At 38.3% G+C, this 26,090-nt stretch overlaps 1 protein-coding gene across 16 annotated transcripts in view; it reads right to left on the reverse strand.

Annotated features, from left to right (window-relative positions):
• Positions 1 to 26,084, reverse strand: part of ABI2 (abl interactor 2) — a 69,807-nt gene extending 43,723 nt beyond the window's left edge. For 7 of the 16 annotated variants that reach the window (XM_027636775.1, XM_027636771.1, XM_027636766.1 and 4 more), the window contains exon 1: positions 25,932 to 26,084. In XM_027636775.1, coding sequence (XP_027492576.1) covers positions 25,932 to 26,048 — 117 coding nt within the window. In that variant the 5' untranslated portion in view covers positions 26,049 to 26,084. Of the gene's footprint in view, positions 1 to 24,279; positions 24,538 to 25,931 lie in introns of those variants that run through there. The other 9 variants (XM_027636760.1, XM_027636764.1, XM_027636769.1 and 6 more) reach the window with 9 other exon arrangements.
• Positions 26,085 to 26,090: the final 6 nt, after the last annotated feature.

A 26,090-nucleotide genomic window follows, 5' to 3' on the forward strand; every position in this document is an offset into this window, starting at 1 on the left:
TTTTCCCAGATACTGAAAGATGAAGAATGTGTTGAAATTTCATATTAAAATGACTATTTGAATCTACTACTGTCAAGCCATTTCTCAACAACAAAAATTAGTTAATTACGCCATTTTAAAACAATTATGTTTACCCTGAAAACCTTGAACAGGTGAAAACTTGAATGACTCACAGCAACTAGGAAAAAATCTGGAATACTTACAGAAAAATCTAAAGTTCCCCCGTGGAAATGTAACAATAAATATTAGTTAAAATTTAACTTGAAATGCTAAGTTGCGTTTAGTGCAAAATCTGTCTTTTAATTTGAAAAGCAGATTTCCAGAGATAGTATCTTATCATATGCTGCTATGTAACAAGATCCCATTTACACTCCCCATGGACACCAAACTATATTGCTTACAACCGTTGCCGTGCTCACTGATCCTGAATATGTATGTATGAAAATAAAGGCATTTCTGCAAATAAGATAATGGTTTCAAGTGATCAATAAACAAAATTCAAACATAACCTGCAGCAGTCTAAGATCTGATACTCTGATCTTCATAACATCAAAATACCAGCCAATATGCTTCATAAGTGACTGCAAGGCAGACAAAGTTATTTCCATTTCCACATCCACCAAAATTCTCCAGTGAAAAATAAAAATATCAATTGGTCCTTATCAAACTGGTAAGACTCTCCACAGTAGTTTCAGTAACCTATGTGCGGAATACTGAAAACAAGAGAAACGTGTTCTGGCCATGTTCACTATAACAAAAAGAAGAACTGCTACTCTGAATAAGTAAGGGTATGAACTAGAGACTTTGAAGCCCTTCAGTTCTCAGAAACATTGTGTTCAGCATGACCAAGCACTAGTAGCAAGCGTTCTCAGTGCTGTGACCTAAATTAAATGCCATGAAACAGACCATTGAGTATCCCTCCATTTTACTTTTTCAGCATCTTTAGCACCTGCACACATAAAATGCCTACCAAAAAAATGGGCTCACAACATCTATTCACACACCACTCTCAGGGAAGCAACGCTTTCAAGTGTTAGATCAGTTTGATCTGTACTTCTTAAATGGATATTAAATTTAAGAAAGCAAAGCTATTGTTTGACAAACAAGTCTTCTGCAACACTGCCAACACAGGCAGCATCTCATTCCTAAACCTAACGTATCCATCCACTGTGACAGTATTTGTAGGGCTGCATGGTGGATTGAGCGCCTAATCTACTTTATAAATAACTTCAGAAACAAATGGTTATTTTAAACTCCAGTCAATTCCATTATCTTCCCTGCCACGCAAACTTGCAAATGTTTGCTCTAGTAAAACTAAGTAGATGCCACAAAGGAAGAGTAAATCACCTTACTGAATTATGGTTTGAGCAATTAATCATGATATAATGGAGGTTCAGGTTCTACTTTAAGTATCAGTACCTGTCAAAGCAGAGGTCCCCAATGCTAACTGCATACTCACTTTGCTGTAGTGAATAAAGACCAGGAGGCAAGTCCCAAATGAAAATTATCTGAATAAACCAGATAAACAATAAACCAAATAAACCAAATTATAAGTTTCCCCTCATCCAAACCACTGCATGGCCACAGAAACACAAGGAAGTATACAATCAAGAATAACGAGGGAAGAACTAATCAGAGTTGTTTGGCTTGTTAGAAAACGAACAAATGTTAGAAAGCAGACATCACTGCAGTTTTGCCAGCCTTCCACTACCTATAATTTTTTTTTCACCAGAACTATACACAGTGCCTCATTATGTTCCCCTTAATATTTTTCCATTAACTGTTTCATCTCCATCTCTTAAACTTGCAGCTTTGACTTCTCAGTGTTAACATACTTGAGTATCACAGCTGGATCACCTTCAATGCCTTAAAAAGAAATGTTTGGATCATGTCTTCTGTGCCCAGGTTACAGAATTTCCATGCAGCAGCTTAGCATTTATTCTGCTTATCATTTTTCTCCACACAATGCACACATCAAGTGGTCCGTGCTGAGTCACAAGGCAACATCCTTTTCTCCTGCTCTCAGCAGTAAGAGCACCATTTTAACTCACCACAGAGAGCTCATCTGATGCTCCTGCCAGCCCCATATGGAGTGAGGATGGTGTCAGCTACTACTGGGACACGCTTCCTCTGCTGCAGCAGGAATTGGTACCCCATGCACCCAGACACAGCAGCAGCCACTGCTCTCCCCCGCTCTCCCATGGAGAGTGATATCTATTTGTGGAACCACCCAGTACTGAAACAGTTGGTTTGCCTCCACCAGAAAACAAAACAAGTGATTAATTAGATGGAAGTATTTCACAGGATAAATCCAGTCTAAGAGCTACAGCATAGACTATTCTATACAAAGCTGGAGCTTTTAAGATAACAGGAGAAGATCAAAGTTATTCCAGTCAGCTACAAATGCACAGATTTCATATTCAGTCAGAAAAGGCATGTGTTACATTCACAGGGCAACACTGTGTGCTTACTTTCAGACACTGGAGAATTGTCAACAGTTTCTACTTCCACGACAGTCCAACAATGGACACTAAGCCTAACACAGCTCAGGAATAATCACAAATGTTGACCTGAAAACATTTCTCATTTTTTTATTAGACTGTATAAACCAAACTGCTAGCATTAGAAAGGATGTGGAATTCAACCTGCACTAAGATTACTTTTCATGTCAGGATGCAGAGCCTAGGCATCATTCTTTCTTCCCACTCTGGAAGTTCTGTTTACACTGCACAATTACATCACCAGATTTCAATAAGAAATGGTCTGGACTGCTGCCTATATAAGATATTCTTTCACTTTAGGAATTAAATGTCTCAATGTTTATTCTCCTGCCTAGTGAAACACAATCATTTGTATTTATATAAGTAATAAAAAAAAACAAATTACAAAGAAGAAAAAACTACTGTACAGAGAGTGGGGGGCAGATGAGAGAATAAAACCTGCAGTAAGGTATCCAAAATGTCAAAATAATTTGGTTATAAGATCGGCAAAAGGAAATCTTATATGGATAAGGGGCATAAAAGATAGGGCTAGAAAGAAACCAAGAATTTAAGGCATTCTGCCACCCCAAAGAGGGATCACTCAAATCACAGTGATAAAGTCTGTTATACCAATATTAAGAACTTGAACACTTTTGTATAGAAAAACAGCTACTAATGGATAGAGAAATTTTTCAAGGAAACAAATGATGGGAGGCAACATGAGCCCTACATTAAGATTTACAGAACATCAACCCAACTAGACAAAATAAGAAATGCTACCAATGCTATCAAATTAGAAGAAAAAGAAAGACTTCAAAGACAGTAACATGTTAAAAAAGAAAAATAAGTTTCTTATGAATTGGAAAGAGCTAACAAAGAGAGGTCTGAAAGGAATGAATGAGAGGAAACAATAAAAGCTGCTGGCAGTTTAGTTGGTTATTATAACTAGGTCTTTCCCTGCTCTAGTTCTAAAAATAAAAAATTCTTATTTTACCACCAGTCATCATCAACGTCAAAGTCCAAAGTTTTCCGTCAAGCTAACAAAACTTACACAACAAATTCTATTAGATGAACCAAAAAGTCTGGACTATGAGTTGAGAAAAAACCTGTGTTTCTTATTACAGAAGATTAACATCAGTTGTTGCCTTTAATATCAATATGACACCAACAAAAATTCTTCCAAGACTAAATTCAACATTAAGTATTAAAGGGGAGAAAAAAAATAGAGCTTTTCATTCCTGAGGCTACTATCATTCACATCTGTTCAAAAAAGGAGTTCTGAATGGAAAAAATCTCAATTTATACTCAAATCAACTCGTCAGCGTACAACGCATTTATGCAGTAATTTAGGTATCAAAGTGGAAGCTGAGTTTAAACAGTTTGACACTAAACTGAATACACAAAAAGGCATGTCCAGAATATACTAATCACTTTCCCAAGATACACAGCATCTCTTGCTATTGTTCAAAACAGTACTGTTTAGTGAAACAAAACTCATGTTTAACACACGCGATGAAAAAGTAATAATAAAATTTAAAAAGTGAGACAGAAGATTAGTTTCATTTAATGAATATAACAGTTGGGGTTTTTGATTACTTTTAACACAAACCCAAGCCATCATTTGTCTGAAGACCAGCTAGCAAACCCCCTAAGGGTTCTGCTGAGGTTGCATCAGCTTCAAGAAGCCCCAAGAACAAAAGCTGCACACTACGGAGTTCAACAAGCTTGCATTATTCAGTACAAAATGTGCCCAACTGAGATACTGACAAAGCACACTTCAGTTTTCCTGTGAAAAATAGATGGAGCTCTTATATCATCCTTTTTCATTTTAATTGTTGCTGAATTCCTTGAAGTTACTGGAAGCCTCATACATAATTAAATATTTTACACACTTTTATTCAACTGCACAGATGGCATTTGCTCAGCCCATCCAAGTGTCTTCTGAGGTCCTTTTGTGAACTACAAAAAATGACTGAGAATAAAACCAATTAATCCAATAATTATGTCAAATTCATGCCAAAGAGTTACATAACTGTCAGTGAAAAAAACAACAGTTTTCTGTTTTAACGAACTCGCTCATTAAATACTTACTTGCTAAAGAATATCCCTTACTCCTCTTTCACTACCAGAACTGCTCATTCCCAGCATGAAAAACACGTACCATCCAATTCATAAATAGCTGGTCTATAATGCAGGTGAAACAAGCATGAAAAAGCAGAAGCAACCACTGACAGAAGGAAATGAGCTCTCCCAGAGCTCCTGAAAAAAAAATAAGTGCCATAGAGCTCTAAGGCACTTATTCTATTCTATAGCACCAGAAAAACCCAAAATTTCCCTCTCGGATGTGCAGAACTACCTATGTATTCCCACTGAACACTGGGAAACTCAGTCTACCTGTTTTTTAGTATAAGTAAAGCTGCACAGTACTTTTTTGTTCTCTGACAACTGTAACAGGATAAGTTCTACACTATTCATTTCCACGTGTTAACATTTTTCTCTACATAATTGGTTATTCACATAATTATTGTTGTTATCATTATTCTAGGAAGAGGGAAGGTTAGTTTGATCACTTCATCACCCTACTCAAATGTATACACATCTATTTTAAAATTAAGGAGAGTTGGTAGTCACTGGCCATTTACATGTACTCTGCATCCTGAACACTATGAATTAGTCAAATATTAAGCAACATAAGCAAATATTTTGGACACAAATGGAAAACACTGCTTCACACATACTCTGCCACAAACCCACTGGTAAGTTCTCTGACAGCTTTCTATTAATTCTCCATTCAAAAGAATACACAAGCAGCAACACACACTGAGACTACGAAACTGGGGAAGCAACAAGAGTAATGGGACTGGTAATTTGGCATACAACTGAGTGGAAATGGTAGATCTAGACTTTGGAGACAGAATATTTTTACTTCACAATATCTTTAGCATGACCTTATCTGAACACCCAACTATGATTAAAGTAACCTGCTTGAAAACTCTTTGTCCTATCTCTGAGGAATGGAGCACAGCATATTAAGTCTCCTAGGGACAATAACGAGCTACTCTCAGAATTGACAATATACAATGCAAGAATGAGCACTCAATGAAACTTGAGTTGAGGGTGGACCATCCAGGCAGACAGAGGTTGCAGCCAGGCACCTAAACCATCCCACCTTATAAACATCTGTCAAACTGAAAAGTGCTTTCTCCACAATTGTATCTGAAGTCTCTACTCAACATCTACAGAAAAGCAATTAACCTGCTGTTCGCACAAAGTGCATGTAAAATTTAAACACCTTTAAATGGGAAGTTACTAAAGTAAACTCTTCTGAATACAACTGAAAAGAAATGGGATTAGGACTATTGTCACAGCACTGTGAATTCTATATATCCAAAATCTAATAAAAAATGCCACCTTTTGACAAGAGATCACAGTAATATAAGCACAGCAATGAACAAAGCTGTATAAGGAACACTGCCAAACATAATCATTACAGAAGATACTGGCCTTAGAATTAAAAATGCATCAAAAGTATTCACTAGATTTTATAATTCAACAACATTCAAGGAGCAAGTAATAAATGTGATATTTAAAAAAGAAAAGTAATTTCCAAATGCAAGGTTATTCACTTATATGATATATAAGTGTATATAATCTTATTACAGTGCTATAAATAATATTATTCCCATTTTTAGTTAAATTATAATTTAGCTTAATTTATCTGCATGCCAATAGCAAGCACACCAGGTAAGGAATATACTCTTAGTATTCATATTTTAATAAAGCCCTTGATATCAGGTTATTCTGTTTTTCCAGATTATTAAAAATCTGTAATGATGCACTAAATGTCACTAGAATTTCTTGATTGTAAATGTGACTTCCTGGTTTTTAGGCCATTTGAAATTCAGTATCAATAATCCACTGCAGTCTGTATCAGGTCATTTGCATTAAGTTGCAGCCTTTTGGTTTCACTGCAGTAGATTTATTTAATGTTTTCAGTTCTGTGCTGGGCCTCAAAATGTAGGTTTGATGAACAGCTAGGAAGGCTCCCTTTCAATTAAATATACATGGAACCTAACCTCCTAAATGGAAAAGCAACTTTTAAAAATCCATACTCATTCAGGGCTGCCAGTGAGGGCAAAACTAACTCTCCGGTTTGAAATCTGTGACAAGAATATCAGCCTACTCCACCCAAGAGAGAAACATAACAAATGACAGCTGAGGACAAGCACAGCTTCCCTGACATCTAATCACTTGCACCACTGTTTTCATGCTGCTTGCATCACTGCAACAAATGTGTCACCTGTTTTCCTTAACCATCACCAGGATCAAACTCAGTATTGATTTCCATACACTTACAAGCACAGCTGACCAGTTTTTACATTCAAATGTCCTGCTCTCACCAAAACCGGCAAGTTCCTGTTCCTTCAAAGTAGAGCCAAAGTCCTGTTTACGCAAAAATAATAAGGCATGCTGCACAGATAAACCTACCAGACAAGGTTATAAAAATGCTTCTTTAAAACATCAATAACACAGTATAAAGTGATATATCACAAGAAGTATCACAAGAACAGCATACCAGCATCCAAATGCATTTATACAGTTAACATGTTATATTAATAGTTACTCATCACTGCTGTACAGCATCAGACGCAGCTCTTACTCGAGAAGGCTTCTCTCACTGCTGCTTCCTATTCCCCTTGTGCATTTAAGATCCCCTTCTCATTCTGTTAAACAATGCAGGTTTCACCTTACTCTGGTAGCTCTTCTGCAGTAACACAGCTGAGAGAAGCGGATTGTTTTCTAGTTCCTACAATAACATCATTAGAGTTCCAAACACAAGGCCAATTTTGGTTTTAACACCAGTACAAAATCAACATATTTGTAGCCAAAAGAGGCTAGGACAATACAAATGCACTGAATTAAGAACCTCAGAAACAGCAAAGTTTTGCAGGCTTAACTCTACTATCTCAGGTATCTGCTGTTCCACAATTCCTTACTCACCAAGGATGCTTTAGTGTGCAGACATTTCACTGAATGTACAAGTCAAAATTGTTCATTAACTCAATTCAACTCAAATTTAATTTTACAGCTACTTGATAAAAATAAAGCAAGCCATAGCATTTGCAAAAATTACTTTTCAGATGCAAAGTAGCTTTCAGAAGTAAGAACAAACAACAATCGTATAAAAATTACATTCTGCTGTACAAAAAAATGCTACTTCCACAAACTGTTTTGTCCTTTGCAATGAGATGAACAGACTTATCTCTCTAAATCTGACAAAATCTACCATTTCTAAGAAAGCTTTCAGCTTCCCAAAATATTATGAAGTCACAGGGGTTTATGTAACATCTGAGTTATTTCCCAACTTTGCCAGTTTCTTCCTTCCATTGTAAATTCCCAATTCATTACATAGCAATGACTGAGGTCAACTAATGGTTTCCATTTGGAATCACAGGCAGAGTGATCTGTGGCAGCAGAAGCAGATTCTGCTTCCAAGTGTCCACTGCCAGACATCACAAGCTCATAGCAAGAAAAGCTAAGTAGGACACAGCCATATCCTCACCATCACTGTTTATAACCTCATATCCTACTCTAATCAGTCAGATGACAAATGTAATTGCCAGAGTGTGTATACACCCTATGCAGCAAATAGTTCCCAAAAGAGAGACAGGCACGTGTGGAGATAACACCCACATCAGTTACCACAGCAACCCTGAGCTGTGCTGCACAGTCCCATTTCCCCAGGCACTGCAAGGAGTAAGGCAGCCCAAGGAACACAAGCTGCTGGAAAGCCTTTCCTGTGTGTCCACAACAAATATAGTCCTGTTATCCTCACAATTCTTCCCACATTGTCAAGCCAACTAACACAAGTCTTTCAATTGCTATTCACCATCTCTACTTCCTCACATGAGCAAGCCCCAAATTTTACCATACTAGATGTTATTTTACTTTAAATTAACTACCTTTGATAACTGTGGCTTAAAAAAAGCTTTAGAGAAATAAACAGCCATAGCTATCAGGTAACAGAAGTATGTATTTCAAAGACAGTAGATAAAGGAGAGGGCTTAAACTAACCGGTGTCAGGAATTTGCATAATCACTCTTCATTTTCTAGGAAATAAGGACATTTGGATTACAGAAATTCCTTCACAGTGATCAGTTAACCCTAAATTGAAATTATTCTTGCTTTTTAAAGCTGCTGCCAATTCATACATACTGAAAGGAACAAACTGGCTTCAGATACATGCCCGCAATCTGACAGAAAAAAACAAAAAAATATTTTATTTCATATGAAAAAGTAGAGATCAAAATAAGGAACCTTCATACAACAGCTGCAATATACTATACTCCTCTAGGAGGCAAAAGAACCACTGGCAGCATATCCCAAAACCTAGAGATTTATGCTCAAATCAGCAGAGCCTGTGAGAGCTGCAGTGGCAGTTGATAAGCTCTACAGCACAGAACTAAAAATTCAGAAGGGGTTTTCCTGCATTTCTCCACAAAAAGTTGCCCGATCTCTCTTTCTTTCTTTTTTGCTTTTAAACAAACAGACAGGACAGCTTTCCTTGCCTTATGTGGAACCACCCACAGGCCAAAGCCTCCAGCCCCTCCAATGCTACCCCATCACACATGCCAGAGTCCTATCACCTAAAACGCACGTTTGCATCCCATTACACGACCAGACACTAACATATTCTTGTCTGACTCTGAAAAATCACAACTCACAGGCTTTTTTCCTTGCCCTCATTGGAAAAGCGCGTCAGAAAAGAGGGCAGAAGCAGGCAGCAGGTCAATTTGTTCTTGATATCTATGTTCATCCTGCTGAAAGCTGACCTCTGTTCTAAAACCCATCTGCTGACCGTGCCGGTAACACTCAATAAACCCAACCATTACTGAACCAAGGATGAAGACTAACTAAACAAACTATCATGATCAACAAAGAAAGTGAAAGAAAGCTAGTAGAAGTTCACCCTGAAATCTGAAAATCAAACCCAGTGCCTTCTCATTCGACAGATGTATTCCCTATATGCCTTGAGAGCAGCATCTGCTCGCTTTCTGGCAAAGAATGTTTTCACAACCTTTTGCTCCTGTTACCATAGCACTGGACAAAACATAGTATTGGAAAAGTGAGAATGGGATTCTGGCCTCTTAGAGAGGCTGTAGAGACTGTTAGCCAACCCTAGATCTCTGTTCTGCACCCCTTGAGCAACTAGAGAACATTTTAGAAATATAAAAGTCATGTCCTTGAGAGGAGTCTCAACCTAATTCCCAGTCTAATTCTAGACTGCTAGAAATCAGAACTCTTCATGTTCATGTTTGTAGTAGAGTTGTCAACACATAAAAACCCAGAAAGTTCATGAGGCTCTTCATTTTAACTAGACTCAAACTTTGCTATGCTGCTACGATTTAAAAATCTCAGAAAATAAGCTAAAAAATCAACCCTTTTCTGCAGGCACTGTAACTAGTAGTTATTCTTTTTCCCAGTTTAACAAGCAGTTTTGGTCCATTTGCTTCAAAATTAGAAGTAAACCTTCTGTCAATTGCTATGTAGCTCAAGAACAGCAAGCCAAGTTGCTATATTCAACCTGCAGCATGTAACTTAACAACACAGCATCAAGCATTCTGTAATTATTTCCAGCAAGATCTGTATTTTACGCACACATTTTCCTAAGCATGACCTACACTCACACTAAGTGCTGTGCTTCTTACCAAGAAAGACTATCCATGCAAGTGGTAACTTTTTAAAGCAACACAAGGCCATTTTACATGTATAAAAGGATGTGCATTTAATTTCCCATATTAACTGCACTGCAACTGTAACACAGTCATCTCCACATAATTTAAACACCACTTCTTTCTGCAAATTACCAAGTTATTTCTTTAAGAATTAACAAGTATCACACAACTTATAAAGAACAGTATGCCTGATAACCAAATCCAACTTTGGCAAGTTTTTCTCCAAATACAGTAATTTTTACATTCCTAGACTCTATTTGTGCTGGAGGTCACTGAGTCATTTTGGAATTTCTCTTTAACAATATGAAGAGTTTTCTGTCTGGTAAAGAAAAAGCCAGAACTTGAAACACAAACTGCCAGCAATAAAGGGCTTCTCGCTGAACTACAAAGGCCCATTGTTCAGAACAGCAATCAGGATGAGCTTGAAGAGACTGTATTTTTCCGAAAATTCCTTCAGAACAATATCAGAATTTCATACAGTGAATGTTTACAACTGCTGTCTTAAAGCAAAGCACTGGCATTGCCTGATAGCCAAAATAATGAAACTGAACCTCCCAGCAGAAGCTCTGTACACGGTTGTTTTCACTCTTCCACACAAAGTAAGTAGATTATGTACCAAATACCTTCTTTGAATCAAAAGACAGGAGGTTAATAAACTTAAATGAACATGAGTAACCCCAAGAGAATAACTGCAATATCAAACAAGAGTCTCAATGTCTAAAAAGTTAAGGTTCCTTTGATCTAACATTTAAATGTCAGCTGAAGACAACACTTAACTCCAACTGGTGCAAAAAACACACAAAACTGCATCTTTACTCTTTGAAAAACACAACTTCAGCAATATCTCAGCCAATATACAGGAGACAAATCTCTGTGCAGGACCTTACAGAAGCAGCAGCCAAGGATACAGTTCTGTCAGCATATCTTCAAAGAATCAAGTTATTTGGGATCCAACAGAAGACAGAGCTCTATAAACTTGAAAGCAATTCTAAAATGAAAAATAAGCACCAGATACAACGGCACGAGAAGTTCTACAAAGTCTGTCCCAAAAAAGTTGGTTATCACAAAAGTTGAAATGGTGCTCCAGAACAGGCAGATGAATGAATCAGACAAGGCTGCTGAAAGCAGTACAGAGCATCTGCAACATCCCGAAATTAACAGCTGCCCATCTTTGCACATGCATTAACGATGTTCCAGACCTCAGCTTTCCCTAAAGAACTTTCTGAACCACAAAAGCACCTGCAGGGACTATTTTAATATTATTTCACCAAAACACGCACATATTTTTTCATGTGTCTATTTGTCTAATGTGAACCACATTTTCACCAGGCCCTTCTGGATTTATTCAGATACTGATTTCTGCTCTTACTGGTGCTGTTCTGCCCAAGACCTTTATAAATATCCCTTAGTCTGTCCTACATCAACCATGATGCATTTTTTTAAAAGCAAGGAAACACCTTTTTTTTTTCTCTTCCATATTTATAGAATTTTTTAATAAGTATTTCCAATATTTATAGAATGGTAAGAATTCAAATTGGAAAGACAAGACACCATCTGTCACAGATATCTTGGCAGAAGCTAAAAATGTACTGCTATTTTTCCCCTACGACAGCCACATCCTGAGCAGCCCAGTAAAATTTAAGCTCAGAACTTTCATGAAGTAAATTAATCTTTTATTATCCTCACCTAACAAAATTCCCTTTTCAGATGCAACAGCCTTAAAAGTCAATTTTTACAAACAATTTTCAAAGAAAAGTCATATACAGACTACAGTTGTCTCAAATAGGGAAAACCCTTCCTGCTATACAATCTAAATTAGGCGACAAATATTTCAGGAAAAGAGTAACCATAGTCCTGCAGTTCAGAATCATCATACTGTTCCCCACCTAGGCCAAATTTCATCATCTCCAACTATAAGCAGGAACAAGCTCTATGCATTCTGGTAACTCTCACAATGTCAAGAGGTCTCAGCCACAGGACACATCACCAGGGCTGCACGTGTTACATCAGGGGTGAAGGCAGCCTGGCCCCACCAGCACACTGCAGCCACACACACCCCTGTAAGCACTACAGAGCAATGGAGTGGCTACTCACATCATGCTTAGATAATGTAACAGTGCTACATCAAATTCACAGAAATCAAGGATTATAGGATAAAAACTGAAGGTGACACTGCAAACTTGTGAAAGCAAGCACGACTCCTCTCACAGCAGTTTTGTGCTGAGTTACAGGGTATGAAAAATCACCATGACTGTGTTTACATTCACCATAATTATGACACAGAATGAGAATCTCAAACTTCACTTATTCACCCAGTTTCAATGTTCTTGTTCTGACAATTCTGAGCTCTTCGTTGTCACAACAATAGAAACATTAGAGAAGTGCAACAAAAATAAGACTTCAAATGCTAAATGGTTTTTCTATGTCACAAAAGGTTCTCTTGCCTTGTTTTTTTTTTTAATATGAATTAATTTTTCAAGTTGTCTTAACAGATTGTTACAACTGGATATTCAGCCAGTTGCATACCATCAGAAAAAAAAAAGGGCTTTCTCTTTACCTTCATGAATTAAAAGTGCTGCACAAATGAGCTCTTCATTTGACAAGACATGTTTAAGTAATATCACCTCTCTACCCATCTATTCATGGCAATAAATAAAACTATCCTGGAAAGGAGAGTTTCACAACATAAAACAACAGAGGTCTTAAGACAGAGAGGCACTGAGAAAGCAGGAATTTTCAAGCTGTTTTTCAGACAAGCAATTCTCTCCTTTAAGAAGAATGATCTGCCAACTGCATGACCTCTAATCCTCCACCTTCCTACACACAGGCAATGGGCTTCTTTTGCAACACTCACCATCTTCCCATCATTTCACTCAACAGTGTGTCCCTACAACTCAGGAAATACCACTTATTTTCCCCCCTACATTTAGCCAAAGAAGATCATGCAAACAGTTCTCGAAGGTCTCTGTTCAGAGCCTTAAGAGCATGTGGAATCCAGACCAAAAGGTTCTGGAAAATAAACTCACTCCTTCCACTGTTTGTACACAAACCCCTGAATTTCAAAGTATGAGATCTAGAGATGACATTATAGAAGAGCTGTGTTATTAAAACCAACAGAATTAGGTATAAGAAGCTCAAGCTGTGATTTGGTTTGTGCAGAGGCACCTATCTGTTCAGAGTACACACAAAAAAATGCAGTTTGACAAACTAACACAATATATCCAAACAAAAAAAACCCTGAATAATCCTTGCATTTCAATCCCCTCAGCTTAACATCTCCATCTCCAAAATAAGCTAAGTAGCACAAATAATTTTCAGAATTTTGGCCTTTCAGAGCTGCCCTTGGAGTTTCACTGAGTGTAGCATTTACTATGGAGTAATGCCAAGAGGCCTGAAAACTAAGGGCAAATCAGTTCACCACAGTAAGACTATCATTTCTCTCCATTAGAAAAGAAAAAAAAAAAAGGTATTTTTGGGCTCCTTTATGAAAGGGGGAATTGCAGTCACACCCATAAAGTTATTCTGCAGTAGACTCCCAAACTAAACTTCAGATCTAAAACTGGGGCTTTATCTCTAGAACAGCTTTCTTCCTCAAATGATAAAACACATCACACTGCTTATGGAAAAAGACAGGTCCACAGAAACTCCTACTGCTGCCTGTATCGTTATACAACCTCAAGGGTGGCACAGGAAATGGAAGAAAATGTTGGTTGGCTTAGTGGGTTTTTTAATATAATTAATTTAGAAATAATTTCTTTAAGTATGTTTTTAATTTTTAAGATATCGTGTCACACTGAAAACCTGATTTGAGATTATACACTGAATATTAAAAAAACGACCATGTGGCAAATAAATCTCTCGTTCTTCTCTGGGTCCTTAACACAAGATACAACTGAAAAAAGACTAGAAAATTTCATGGAAGGTGAAATGCAAGGAATATATTAACCTTTGTTCATCATAAGAAAACACGGTAAACTCCCCTTTATAGTACTTTTCAGTACGAGTGGATTTTTGGCACTGTATTTCCCATGTGTTCATGTAATGAAAAAAATCTTCTTTTATATATGTATAAATGGTTACATAAATTATAACTCTGCGTTAATTATCTATCTGTTGATCAAATGAGACAAATCATAAGAGCCTGTCTTGCATAATGCATACAATTTATAAACTTTACCTAAATAAGGGGTCTTAATAAGCTACAAACATTTGTATCAGGCTCATCACAGTGAAGATTTGGTGCACAGATGACCATAAAAACGAGAAAAACAAAAATTAAATGCTTACCCCTCCCTCTTTCCCCAATCATCAAAACTCAATTTGCCCTATTGCATTTGTATTACATATTTAATTATTGACTATAATAAATGTAAAGATTGCATACATATTTAGGAAATATAACATTGAAATTTTAAGCAGATCATAAAATGGTAATGATTTACAATAATTCTATTAACTCATCCCATCAAGTGATTATAGAAGTGTTCTCAATTTGGAGATGATTTAAATTAATTATTATCACCACCAGACAACTATAATAGCAATTCAGAGTCCATTGGTAACCTTCTACCTTCTATTATCCAAACTGATTAATTATATAGATGCACGTACAGTCAGAAATAATTTCCTCTTTCTTTCAGGAAAGGACTGCTCTTATGCCAATGGACTCAGAACTTGATAAAAAAGGCTGTAAAACCAATATCCTCACTAGTTTAGGCTGACTACACACTACTGTGATCCAGAGCTTCTGCATGCTCAATCATCCTGCCCCTTCAGAGACAAAGTCACTTCATGGGCATCACATCCCTAAGGACACGAACACAAGTAAGCCTAAATCTTAGAAGGTAATTTCTGAGATCACTAACACGTGAATAAAGTAAGAAAACTGAGAAGTATATCAGAAAACATTGCACACTGTTTTATCATAAATAATAAATAAATGTAATGTCACAGTTTTATGCTTCTCTACAACTCCATTCACTCCCAGTTCTCTAGTTATTAGTCATGGTGGAAAAATCCCATTAATTTCACTATCACCATTTCAGCACTCACATATATACTCCGTCATATAAAAATCTTTAGCCCTCTTTCCCACAAATGAAATCTTACTTAATTGACATGAGTAACTTGACATTTAATTCCCTCTCCTTGGAAGGCCAAACCAACACCAATTTGTGCAGAAAGCATTTCAAAGGAGACAAGATATATGGTATTCAGGATACTGAAAATATGGTATTAAATAGAAGCAATATCCCCAATAATCCAGTGAAATTAATTACAGTGGACAATACAAAATACTACATGTAACAGACATAAAACTCCAACATGGGAGAAATGCAAGGCAAAAACATACAAAAGAAAAAGATAAAACTGCTTATATTCTCGTTATTTATTTTAAATATCTAGCCTTTTCAGGATACCATTAAACCCTTAGCCATGAGCCTTAGCTCACAGCAATAATTCCATAGATTGTATTAAGTAGCATTATCTCTCAAACTAAATTTACTATTCCTGTGCTTTACCCAGAAAAGTGGCAAACCAGTGTACATAGTTCATACTTTTCACATTATTTGCATAATCTTATAATTCAATTTCTGTCCACAATAACAACCCCTCTTTGGAGCTCCTGCTCACATGGGCATTTTTCAATCTCTCTGAAGCCTGTCATCCACCTCAGCCTCCTCTTCTGCTGTTAGCGGTGAAGGGGATAAGAGGTTGGCTTTTGTTTTTACTATTTCTCTTTTTTTCATATATTTATAGTGAAAATTACTGTGAGTTTTCCATAATGGCAGGATATCTTTAGTATTCTATTAAATAAGATGAGTTTTTCTACTTTTGGTTAAATATTTTTGGTTTGCCCCACAACCCCCCCCCCCCCCAGATAGAAAAATATATGCTGACTGATTCAAGATAGCCATTTAATTTGGGATATTTAACATTTTTACACTCTCCAGAAGTGGCAGCAGATCTCTGCTTTTTACCCAATAAAAAGCAGATAGACAACAAATGCTGCACTTGGAAGCAAACACTCTACCTCACATATAAAGCTATAGACAAGCTATATAAAGTTGCCACCTAGTTAAAAAATTAAGAGTGAATTACAGACGTTGCAACACCCAACGCTGCTCAAATTTACAGTTTAAAAGGACACACTTGGAAAATAACTGAGAATATGCACTGTATATTCAGTGAACACCTAATATTTAATGATTATTATTAAAGCAAATCAAGACAAATCAGTGTGCTTTGAATTCATACTAGACTACTCACTAATAAATGGCTTTGTATGTCTTGTTTGTTAGACAGACTAAAATTTTCTGTATGAAAAGAGATCAGACTTAAGAATATTATTTCAGCTATGTCTGTATATTCCTGTCTGGCAAAACCAGCAGCATCAAAAACAGACTTTGATTTTTTCATAAGACAGACAAGCACTAATTCCGCTTTCAAAAGTCATGTATTACCCAAAAGTTATCAGTCATGACCCTTCATGTTTAACAAGTGTCAGCCCCTACTGCTCTCAGTTTTCACCAGGACAGCACAAACACACCTGACATTTTCACTACTGACCTTCAGGTCCAAAGAGCAGCACTGCTGCTGCAAAGAAGCTTGAAATAACCAAGTTTGACACCCGTTACCTTGATGGACTTCTCACTTACCTTAAAATTGTCAATCTAAAAGTTAACTGCTCTCAGCAGCGATGGTCCCACTGCTTCCATACTTCATTCCCTCCTCCTCCCTTACTTCACACTCCCACCAACCCTAAGCAAAGCAATGATGCTGCTCTTGTCCTAGTTAGTTTTCTGCTGGCTTAGCTGAATGAGCTCACCAATGATCAGACGAGCCTGACCCAGGGATACAGTTTAGAACCCAAAGCAGAAAGATCTTATATCAGCTCAGCAATCTTGTCCCTAACCAGCAGCAAAACCTAACATATGCAGCTTTTGAGAGGCGCTGCTTTAATTTCTAACCACCTTACATTCCAAAGGTTTCTAGGTGGGTAGCAGGAATAATTTACACACTTAGCAACTTTAAATGCAAGTTTTCAAGTCTAAAAAAGGCAGCCTTCTTCAGGGTGGCTCAGCAGGCAGCCCATTCAATCTGAACTCTTCAATGCTGCACCATTTAAAACTGAACAGAATTAAAATACTTTTGGTAACAATGGCATGCTGGTTGCAATGAGCATCTTCAAACAAAAGAATTTCAGGCTTCCCTAAAATCTGTTAATAGTATCAGTGGGAAGAACAATAGCCATCATCTTATCTTCTATGAGTCTAGTTTTTAAAACCTGATCTGTAGTATAAATCATCTTTGACAAAACAGCAGCCAGCTCAAAAAATAGACAAAAGACCCTGAAGTTATCACCAAGAATTTACACAGACTTCATATATATGATAGCAATAAATTCACAACAAAGTTACAAAATGCCCTAATAAAAACCCTTGCATTCACCTAGAAGAGTTTTTAACTTTAAGAAAAAAATACCAAATTTATGAGTTGGCACAAAACCAGCTTTGGCTCTGTGTATAATCAACACACACACAGGCTACAAAAACCCCAAACCAAGTAGTATTTGTTCCTCATCCTGCATTTCACTGAGCATAAAACAAGTTCACTACCATAAGACTAAGCCAATAATACGGCAAGCACCTATATTTCAAACTGAAATACCATTAAGAATAGATATTACAATGACATCTACTGGGAAATAAGCTACAGGAAAATGGAATACCACGGCCAGAATCTACACTTCAGAGCACACCACTATAAATTTGACAGAGCAACTTACTCATTGCACCTGGGAAACAGAAAATTCAGATTTCTCACTGAAACAGGCACAACTCATTTGCAAGAACATATTAGTCCATTCACTTCAAGAAAGAATTGCCAGCCTAACCTGTGAGAACCCTGAGAATAGGAAATGTTCCTAAATTCAGCGTACTGTGACTACATGCTTCATCTACTGACTTGGAGTTTGGCTTCATAAAGTAGCCCAATGACTAAAATTCCAGGTACAGCTATCCAACAAAATTTACAGAACTTAGATTACTAAGCAAGAGGTCTATTTCAGGTGTGTAATTAAGTGTGAAAACACAGTATTTGAAAAAAAAAAGGGCCAGCAGACTCTAGACATAGACACTACTGAAAATTTGCTGCAAACATGATACTTAAATCAATGTTTTCATCAAGAAAATATTCTGCTGAATACAACAGAGTAAGATTTCACTTGCTTAAAGCACTGACTGGAGAAGCTCTTGCTTTACAAGGGGCACCACTTCCTGCCTTAAAACCTACAGCATTAAGCCACAAAGATTAATGACTGTAAATACAAGTAAAACATAAGCAAAGGAAAATAAATGTTAGAGAGCTGATTAACTGTAGGATACAGAAGCTTGCTACTCTGCATTACAATTCTTGATCAATACAATTCAATAACTACCATTTGAAAATTAACTAGAGAAGGGAACAACTAGAATGCCACTTGCAACTAACATTTAGTGTTTCAACATTTACTTTATATTAGCAATACCTGCATACTTACAAATTTTATTTTCACACCTATACATACAGTATTACCAACAGCAACTTCCACCAATAAAATGGCTCATGCTTTTTCCATATCCACTTACTAGAGAATCAATCCTGCCCTTCCTGAACTCCAGGTTGAACTTCTGGCACTATTTGAATGCATTAAATTAGCTTTCCTGGCAAAACACAGTGGGGTTAATGAAAAGGAAAAGTAGATTGGTTGAGTGATAAATCCTTCACCAACTTTGCCAGCATCATTGTCTTAAAAGGAAATTCTATATCTAGATTATCCTCACTAAACTTACCAAACCTAATAACAAGCTACTGTGAACCTTCAGAATCAGAAGAGAGACACACAATTACAATTTATGCAATCATTTTAATATAGTTACACTCCAACAGGCATATATTGTGACTGAACTACTACCATGGAATTTACTTTCAGAAAATTAGATCAAAGACGTAAAACCAACATACTTTAACTACTTTTTTCAAATATTGTAAAAAATATTGAAAACAAACTTGATGTCTCTTCAGAAAATTTTTCTTTTTATATACCCTGACAATGCATGGGAGACTATATATCTCCTTCAAGCAACAGTATCTGACAACCTTTCTTTAAATTATCAGGTCCTTAAAGCTTAGACACTTGGAGATAGAGTAAATAAAACAGAAGGAGGAAAAGAACCAAAAATTAGTATTATTACTGGTTCCTTACAATAGCACCAGAGTCCACCATCCAATTACCTCCCCCTTCTACCTTAGTGGAGAAAAGAGGACTGTGAAAACACTTGCGGGCTGAACGTGCACCAGAGGCGAGACACTGCAGAGAGCAGCAAGACTTTCACCTAGCCAGCTACTTCAAATCTGCAGAACACATCACTTCTCGAAATCAAAAGAACAGTGGCTGCATACAGCCTTAGGAATCGCTAAACTGTCTCCTCTTAATAATTGGAATTTAGTGATGGTGACAAACACAAGTGAACATTAACCCAAACTGAGTGTATTGAAGTAATATCCCCTCAGGCACAAGTTCTGAGTTTATATGGCAAGGTTTTGGTAGCGGGGTGGCTGCAGGAGTAGCCTCTGTGAGGCGACATCAGGAGTTGCCCCCATGTCAGACAGACAGAGCCAGTTCAAAGCCAGCTCCAAAACAGACCCACTGCTGGCCAAAGCTGAGCCAGTCAGCGACGCTGGTGGTGCCTCTGTGATAATATATTTAAGAATGGGTAAAAAACACTGTGAAGCAGCTGTGACAGAGGAGTGAGAAAAATGTGAGAGAAATAACCCTAACAGACACCAAGGTCAGAGAAGGAGGAGGGGGAGGAGGTGTTTCCACACACTGGAGCAGACTCCCCTGTAGCCCATGGAGAAGGCCATGGTGACACAAGCTGCCCCTCTGCAGCCCATGGAGGACCACGGAGGTGCAGAGATCCACCTGCAGCCCATGCCAGGGCAGGTGGATATGCTCTGAAAGAAGCTGCAGCCTATGCACAGCCCACATCAGAGCAAGCTTCTGGCAGGACCTGTGGTCTGCGGAGAGAAGTCCAGGTAGGAACAGGTTTTGGGGCTGTGGGGACCCATGCTGGAGCAGTCTGTTCCTGCAGGACTGTTGGGAAGAACCCATGCTGGAGCGGTTCTTGAAAAACTGCAGCCCACAGCAAGGACCTGCTTTGGACCACCTGAAGGACTGTATCCCACGGGAGGGACCCCACACTGCAGCAGGGGGAAGACTGTGAGAAGGAAAGAGCAGCAGAGATAAAGTGTTGTGAACTAGAAAATCCCTCATTACCTGTCCCCCTGCACCACTCAGGAGGAGGAGGTGAAATGAAGGAGTGAAGTTGAACCTGGGAAGAGGGGAAGGCTGGGGGAAGGCGGTTTTAGTTTTGTTTCTCAGTGTCCTGCTTTTTACTTTCTAATTGGTAGTGAACAAAATTAATAAATCCCAAGTCAAATCTGGTTTGCCCATGACAGTAACTCGGGAATGACCTCCCTGTCCTTATCTCAACCCACGAGCTTTCTTTCATCTTACTTTCTCTTGTTGTTTTGATGAGGACTGAGAGAACAGCTTGATGGGTAATCTGACAGTCAAGGTTAACCCACCACTGCATACGATTTCAAATTTAAAATGATGTGATTTTTATGAAGTCCTACCATAGCCTGGTGGACCAGACATACCCATGTATTAATTCCTTGCACTTAGGAGTAAGATACTACAGCATATTGTCCATGTATTCATTACCGCTGTTTTACTGGCTTCACAGTTTTTTTAAAGAGTTTCATCTTGTCAGCATCTTTCTGAACTTTTGGACTAATATTCACTGGAGCTAATCAATATCCACTTTATGTCTGCAGAACAAGAGTTCCATCACTGCTAAGATTAATCACCCCTTCACTAAAGCTGGATTATAAAATAAACAAGTTTAAGGAACAGAAAAGGTGAAAACAACTTTCCTCCGATACTCACACTTCGGGTAATTAAATAAATTTTACAAATCTAACTCAGTTGCCTTTGTTAGGTGATACATATTCTCAGTAAAGAGAACAGAAATCATTCTTAACTTGTTTATAAACCGTAATACCTGCAATCCCCTATATACTTACACAAGTTATACACTGGTACCAGTCATTACAAGCAACTCCACAGAAATTTCCCATTACTAAAGCTGTAACCACTAAATTGCCATTTGTAAAGGATCACCATTCTTGTAATTTAAAACTAATATGCTAATAGATGCTTCATTCTCTTGTCCAACCTACTGGAAGATGCTTTCAAATCTACAGCTTGTTGGTTTTGCTTATAAGATCTAAGTAAAATCAACAGGTATATGGAAAACAACTATGAAACTCATTGATCTACGGACTCCAGTAAAATTACTGAGAAAAGGTAGTTTTCACCTTTATGTCTATTTAAATAAAGCTATCTGCAGGAATGAAAGCAGGTCATTTCTAGTAATAAGTAAAACGGATTATTCTTATTATTAAGAACAGGAATAAAAATCACCTTCCTATCCTTCCCCTCACAGACACCAGAAGAGTGTTTTCTGTATATAAAATACAATACAGTCAAGGCAACCTGAAAACTGTGAAGAGAGGAAAATTAGAAGCTCCCTCTTCCTTTTCAGTCTCTAGAGCTGACAAATAAAGCATAATAATCTTGAAAAACTAAGAAATACAGACCCTTTTAGAAGAATCTGGACAACACAGCACACAAAATTGCTACGCTCCTTCTGAAAGCTGGGCAGGGCACAGAGGCTTGGCTTTTGACTCAGTTCTGCAAGCTAACTGTGTTGGTGGGACCTCCCCACACCTCAAATTTGCTCTTGCTAGATACTTACTGGCTGAAATGCCTCCATCTGTTAATTTTTTCTGTCTCTTTCAACGAAGAGTTACAGACACAAGCACTCAGTTACTCTAGAAAGCTCCATGCAATGCACAAAATGAAAAGCTCGTTTTTTAAAAGAGTGATGATAATGAGAAAAAAACAAAAGATTATTCCAGGATAGATTTATACAGGACAAGCTCAAAGAAACTGAATGGGCCAAGACACTGTTAGTATACTGTTAGTATAGCAGTAACATGATGTGCAAATCACATAATTGCATGGTCTTGTTACTTATACTATCATAAGTAGAAATTTTCTTTACAATACCCCTGAACAAAATGAAGCAGGAATATGAAAATTTGGTAAACACAGCACACTGTCCAGTATAACTATTCTCGGTGTTCTGTGAAAGCCTACATAAATCAATGTACACTGCAAATATTAAGTACATCAGATAATCAAATTCTACAGAATTACTCTGTTACACAGTTTACACTGAGACTGAACTTGGTAACAGAGGACACAGTACTAATACTTAAAGCATTGAATAGACAGTATAAAATTTAACCTGTGATTGACTTTGTGTCAGATACCACAAAAAATCCTCCTAAATAAAAATGTGCACCTTCCCTTTCTCTCTAAGAAGCAGTATGACATAGAAATAACTGTAGGATTTCTCCAAGCTATTAGAAATAAGACCTTCTCAGCAAGAAAAGTTATTTTATTTCTGTAATAAGACACACAGATGAAAGTGAGCCATTTACGCATTTATGCTTCAAACTGAATTATTTTTATCACCACAATCACAGAAAATAATTAAATTAATTGCTGTAATATGTAAGTTGACATCATACTTTATTTTTTTATTCTATTGATTTATTTTCTTATTTGAGTAGTGTCTCTTGAAAAATACATCACCTTACTCGGTAAGTGATTGGCTGGAGGGCTGGGAGACTGACTTGACCAGTGGGAAATTTTAAAACAAAGAACCATTGGTGAAGAAAAACAAATGAGAAAACTTTTTTTGCCCAAACAGGAGCCTTTTGTCTTTCATTGCTGCAGGTCTATGTATCTCCATACAATTTTAAGCTGATGTGTTCTGATATACTACTGTATCACAGGCTCAAGGGAAGGATAACGATTTATGTAACATTCCCTGTTGCTAAAGTAATTGAGCTAAGTATCGATCATAATTTGGATAAACACTGACAAAATTTTTAAGAACAGATTTTTTAATTCACAAGCAGAAGTCAAATGACTTGCAATTGCCACAACTGTACTACTATGAACTACCAATTTCCATATGCGTGAGCTTACATGTTCCATTATTTTGAAGCTGCAAGGATGTTGCTGGGCGGGGGTGAAGAGAAAAAACACATTCACCTTAGCACTGAACTTCAAATTCTCTGTTACACTGACCTATGCTTCCAATGACTTTTGCAACAGTTTTTGTACTTGACAATAAAACCCCAGAGCAGTAAATGGCACAGAAAGGCAGTGGCTTGTCTACTGACAAATACAGGCCTTCAATGTCCCCCCTGCCACAGTGCCTGCCACCCTGCAGATCAACTTCAGCTCTCAGTCACGTCCTGAGCCTCCCCTAGGAGACCTCAAATATATCCAGAACAAAATCTTCTGTCAACAACAAAACACTACAGGACTACAGTAGAATTAGTTCGTCTTCACTACCTGACTTTCTGGACAATTATTCTTCCACACATTTCAGAGCAGTCACAAACCCATCTTCCCCACAAAATTCAAGACTACTACTCTGAACATCATTTGTCATCAACTGGACATATTAACTTCAGCATAATAAATGTCATTAGAAGCAAAATCACAAGTATCCAACTAACCAACAGCTATATCTGTTTATCTATTCTTCTCTTGTAGAAAAGAAAAAATCAGCTTTGTACACGGATCTGGTACAGCGTTTATGCAGCTCTGGCACCGTGAAGGTGGGGTGGGCTTGCTGACAGATTTGTTACTAGGACACTCACATCACTAAACCCAGAATCCCTCACACTGGACCTCTTCTCTACAATAAACCCGCTTTACGACGTCCCAGAGAACTCCAAAGGCCAGAGCTTATTGCCTGGCTGTGTTCTCCATTCCTCACTTGTTTAAAAATTTAAACGTGTTCATGTTGTGACCCACACTGCACCTCACGGTCAACGCTCACAACATAATTTCATTCCTTAATTCTCACCTCCCCCTTAAAGCTCTGTGTTGTCACGACCCTTGGATAAATTGCCAACAGTTGGGATATTGCTGTGTGGTGGTCAGAATCCATCAGGCTGACCAAGAGTGCCTCATTCTTTTCCTTCATTCACCATCTGTCTGCATCTGTCTCCTATCATTTCATACTGTCCTTACGGACTGTGTGCTGTCTGGGGCAGTAACCATTTTTTTTTCATTCTCTATTTGTACAAAACAGCATGGAGTCCTCTTCTGCAGTTTCATTAAAACATTAAAAGTGGAGCTGTTCAATAGAGATTTTGAACTTCGGTTTATACAAAGAACACAAAAAAAGGTGAAAGGAAAAAAAAAAATCCAAACTACATGCCCTTCTTCCTCTCCAGTTCTGTCTTCCAATACGCCTCTCCCTTATTCCAGAAAAATCAGTTCCACAGTTTAAAAAACAGCATAAATTCAAACACATGTATTTCAGGTTATAACTGTAAGAAAATATTTCAACATATGTCTCAAAAAACCTAAGTCACACTAATTCAACATAGGGAAAGTTATTACATAATAAAATACATCTTATAATTTCACTGTAATTGACGTGTTTTGTAAATGACCCAAAATGTGCAAAGTCTTCTCTCTAAAGGACAGCTGGTCATTCAGCAATTCAAAAGAAACAGTGATAGCTTTTTTATAGGGGCATTTTAAGTATTCTCTGCCACTGGTTAAACAGTCTCTCCCATTTTCACTGACAGAATAGTGTCACCACAGACCTCATCCCTCGCTGCCCACTGGAAACCCATAAGAACTCTCCACTTCGAGTACTGAATGCAAAAATAATACTGGGACCCTCTGTAATTCTCTCAACATAGACACCACAAATCCACATCGCCCCCTCTGCCTTTCTCTCCTGCACACTCAGACCCATCCTAAGGTGTCTTTTTGTGTTTGTTTGAGGGCAAAGTCTTTCATTTGGCCCTACCACTGCTACCAAAGCAAATTGCCAATATTTTGCTTTTCTTTCCACTAAAAAGAGAAAGGAAAAAAAGCAAAGTCCTAACACCAACCTGGTTTCAGAGCAGCCACCGCAAAAACCACACACTGCGGTAGCAACTTGTACTCGATCTCTTTCTCCCTAATTCTGTACCATCTCTTACTACATCATGGTTTCATCCCGCACCTACCGCCTGGTAGTTGCCCTTCCCATGGAATTCCACAGCCCTGCTCGGGAAGGGAAATACGAACTGACAGGCACATCCCTATTAAAACACAAGTCATTGTGCCCCAAATTAACCGTATTTGCAGGAGTCAGCTATCCCTCGGTTTATCACCACAGCGCCGGCAGCAAAGGAGTGCGGAACGTGGGGAAGCGAACGAAAAGGAGCGACAGAGGCACAATCTGGAATGAAGATTCACTCCCCAAAAGTGGAAGGCATTCAGTTTAGGAATCAATCACACATTCAAACGCCTCGTCACGCCGGGGCAGCTCACGCCGGAGGTGAACCAGCCTTCCTCCCCCTCCCCAGGCTGCAGCAGCCGGAGCTGCCGCCCTGCCGCCGCCGCGGGGCCGGAGCAGCCCCGGGAGGGGGCTCGGGAGGGGCTCCCGGAGAGGCTCCCGCGGGACCGGCGGGGCGCGCGCGCCCCTGCCCCGGGCGGCGCGGGGCCCGCGCGCACCTGGATGTAGTTGGTCTCGCAGTACTCGGCCACCCGCTCCAGGTTCGTGTAGCTGTCGAACAGGGCCCGGCGCCCCCCCGGGATCTCCTCCTCCAGCAGCATCTGTAGCTCCGCCATCTTCACATCCTCTCACCCGGTCGGTCTGTCCGTCGGTCGGTC

This window comes from Corapipo altera, unplaced genomic scaffold (assembly GCF_003945725.1).
Source record: "Corapipo altera isolate COAL_440 unplaced genomic scaffold, ASM394572v1 45, whole genome shotgun sequence".
In the NCBI taxonomy this organism is placed as follows: Eukaryota; Metazoa; Chordata; class Aves; order Passeriformes; family Pipridae; genus Corapipo; species Corapipo altera.